General features: G+C 45.1%; 1 protein-coding gene across 1 annotated transcript in view; it reads left to right on the forward strand.

The window, feature by feature from the left end:
* Nucleotides 1-3,228, forward strand: part of KLF11 (Kruppel-like factor 11) — a gene marked incomplete at its 5' end in the record, with an annotated part of 4,354 nt that extends 1,126 nt beyond the window's left edge. The window contains 2 exons of the mRNA XM_009874454.1: nt 444-1,419; nt 2,907-3,228. Coding sequence (XP_009872756.1) covers nt 444-1,419; nt 2,907-3,211 — 1,281 coding nt within the window. The remainder of the gene's footprint in view (nt 1-443; nt 1,420-2,906) is intronic.
* Between the last annotated feature and the right edge of the window lie 463 nt (nt 3,229-3,691).

Below are 3,691 nucleotides of genomic sequence, written 5' to 3' on the forward strand. Positions count from 1 at the left end.
TTGTCTTTGTCTCTGAAGTAGTTTCTGGCTGATGAGGTAATCATTGATAAAAGATCTAGTGCTTGATGGCAACTTGAAATTGAAAGGGTGCAGTATTGCTATTCGTTACTAGTTTGCTGTGGACAGCAGGGTGCTGCTAGCCTCTTATAGCTGCACCTATTACTGAGGAGAAAGGAATAAGAGTTTTTTATAGTGCAGTGAGTGGACATGCGATGTTTTGTGCAGGTTTACAGCTGCTGCATTGCCTTCCTTTTATGAATATGCTTTTGAGCACATTCAGAATGGCCATCAGGTCAGACAACAAAAGGTTTGACCAGTTTGCCATTAAGAGACAGATTCTGAGATTCTGGGAAGGGGGCGTAATTTTGCTTTTCACAGTAAAGGTCATGAAAAATTATGCTGTGAAGTTCCACTGCTGTATAATGGTGTTTTCTTTTTTGCAGTGCATGACCCCTCCGCACAGCCCTGACTTTGTTGAGATGTCAGCTGCTATGCTCCTCTCCTCCCAAGTCACTTATTCCAAACCAAGGACTGTCATGGCAAATACAGCTGCCTGCTCAGTCACGTCAGCAACCGGTACCTCTCCCATAACCAAGCCATCTGTTATCAACGTGGAGCAACAGTGCGGTCAAAAGCCGGGGATATCTGAATCCTTTGCCCCTCAGCCTTGCAGGGCCATGGCAACAAGCGTCATACGTCACACAGGTGATAGTTCTGCTTACCATCACATTCCTAAGGTAACATCAGGCTACAGCACTTCCAGAGACTGGTGCGGAGCAGGCGACCGAAGACATTCCAGACTGCCACAGGACACGTGTGCTGCGGGTGATTTAATTAACAAAACCTCTCCGGTACATCAACCTTATGCACATGACTCCAGTGATATCGTGACCAATAAAGGACAACTAGCAGCCAGGCCCATTTCACCACAGACCCACTTACCAAAGAATGATGAGAATGACTTGCAAAAAAGAGCTACCCCATTGACACCTGCCCCTGTTTCAAGCCCCCAAGTTCTCTGTCAAATGATCCCTTTAAATGGACAAAGCAGTATGATCAATGCCTATGTCAAGCCTTCAACTCCAACAGTCTCGACTCCTATGAAACCAATTTTGCCACAGACAGCTCCGCTCCCTCAGCCTGTACTCATGGGACCTTCTGTGCCTCAGGGGACTGTCATGTTGGTTCTTCCACAGACTGCTGTCACACAGACACCGCAGTGCCCGCAAACAGTGATGACTGTTGGGAATACTAAGTTACTGCCTCTTGCCCCTGCTCCTGTGTTCATCGCTTCTGGTCAAAGCTGCACCCCCCAGATGGACTTTTCTAGACGAAGGAATTATGTTTGCAATTTCCCTGGGTGCAAGAAAACCTATTTCAAAAGTTCCCACCTCAAAGCCCACCTTCGCACCCACACTGGTGTGTATGACAGGGCGAGTCCTTTATCACTGGCACTGGCTTGTGTTGGGGTGCTGAAGTTTGCGGAGGGAGGGGGAGGAAAAGTGGGAGGGGGAAGAGGCAGGTGATCAGGAAAATGCTGATAATTTTGGAGAAGGCAGGAATGTTCATTCTCCATGGGCAAGCAAAACAAGACAGACTTTGTTCTGAGACCTCGGCTGACCCTGTAGTGTTGGTTGAACTTCACATGCTTTGATTGGAGCAAAGCTTTGCTGTCTGTGTGTGTTTAGATTGGAGTGGAAACCTGCCATCTGGACTAGATCGAAATGAATTATGCCAGTCCTTTTCTGAGGGCCATGGAGAGGTCTGCTGTAAGCAAACCATAGGACAGGTAGTTGGTCTTAGTGTTTACACGAGTAAAAGAAAAGTGACAAGGTCAGAAACCGCACATTCTTCCTGAGTTTTGTTTAGGCTGAATGGGAATGTGTTGAGATTTTGGGCTACTGTGTCAGGAAGCGGAGCTGCTACAGGAACGTGGAGGTTATTCAGTTACAAAAAGGGAATTTTAAAGGTAAATGAAAGTTAATTATAGTCAGCACACCGACCCCTTGTTAGCCAAGTCCACATCACAGGTTGGAGTACAGAGTAGTTCAGCTTTCTTTTCCCACCTTTTCCCTGCACACCAAGTAGCTAGGTGGTGTCGCGTAAACTGAGTATAGAACTTTACTCGCAGTGCCTGAATTAAGAACAGAGCTTCTGTGGGGCTTCCTTTCTGCCAGACACTTTTGTTCCGCTCCAAAGTGTTACCTGAAATTTGGTGGTACTGTTTACCTTGAGCTTTATGGGTGTTGCAGGCAGTAGATCACATTGTTTAGGATAGGTCTGGTGTTAAGCATGATTTTTCTGAGCATCAAGTCATATCCTAAGCAATACAGGAATATTTTTCTTTCCGTTTTTTTTATATTGTCTCCCTCACTTTGCTCACATGATGAACTCCATTAGCTGTCTGTTGGGCTTCCAGCAGGGTGGGGATGGCAGGGACAGGCCCTTCCTCTCTGGCCGTGTGTTTGCGGTAGGGCTGGATCCCTGGAGCAGCACGACACTGCAAGGCTCCACTGCAGGTTCCTGTTTGCCCACAGTATCTGCTGATGATATACAGCAGCTGTAGAGCTGTGGTCATGTGAGGATGGGGACAAGGGGCTGCGTCTAGTTCAATGAGCAGAGAAGTCAGCTTCTTATAAAGAATCTTTTACTTTAAACTGGGCTTTTGGAAAATCAAAAAAATAGTCTAGATTAATGAACACTTAAAGAGATATGAGGGAATTAGTAGAAAGAATACCTATGATTTTTCTCTGGAACGCAACTTGAGCTTAAGCTAATGTTGACAGCACACATGAGCAATTCTGTGGAATTTGTCAGTTTTTGCAAGGAAGGATTTAAGTTAGTCCTTTGATAGAACTGTAACACAACTACTCAAAAGTAAGTTATCCTTCTTTTATGTCCTGCAGGAGAAAAGCCTTTCAGCTGCAACTGGGAAGGCTGTGACAAGAAGTTTGCCCGTTCAGATGAACTGTCACGGCACCGCAGAACGCACACGGGAGAGAAGAAGTTTGCTTGCCCTGTGTGCGAGCGTCGCTTCATGCGCAGCGATCACTTGACAAAGCACACCCGCCGCCATATGACAACAAAGAAGATCCCCAGCTGGCAGACAGAGGTTGGCAAACTCAACAGAATTGCCACAGCAGAGAAGCCGAAAAGCAGCAGTGCTCTGAGTATGCTCATCCCTGTGCCATCGTCTGTCTGTCAGGGCTAGTGAGAGAAAGCTCTTTCCAAGCTTTCTGAAGATCAGAAAGAGTTCTGATGGCTATAACAGAACTGACAATGGCTTTTTCCCCCCTATTTGTGCATACTTTAGTTTCCTTCAGGGTAGGTCCTCTGTTAATAATGATATGTGTGAAATCTATCATATCTTTCCCCATCCCTTCCCTATTTGTTTTATTTTTTCAATACTTGGGCAAATGCAATCACCAGCACTTCAGGAAAGCAGAACTCTTTGGAAATTATTTTGGCAATAGGTTAAAAGAAGTCACTTGTAATGCTTGCTGTTAATATTTTGGACAGTAAAACAGGGTGATTTTTAATTTTTATACTAGTATTTTCTATACCAAATGTATTTTGTATTTATTCATTTTGGTCTTGATATGCAGGCAAGTTACTTGACCTGTATTAGTAGCTGTGTGCAGGATGAGACCCAGAGTTTTGGAAACTCCTTTTCAGTAAACCTGAAGAATTG

This window comes from Apaloderma vittatum, unplaced genomic scaffold, assembly GCF_000703405.1.
Source record: "Apaloderma vittatum isolate BGI_N311 unplaced genomic scaffold, ASM70340v1 scaffold23858, whole genome shotgun sequence".
Classification (NCBI taxonomy): domain Eukaryota; kingdom Metazoa; phylum Chordata; class Aves; order Trogoniformes; family Trogonidae; genus Apaloderma; species Apaloderma vittatum.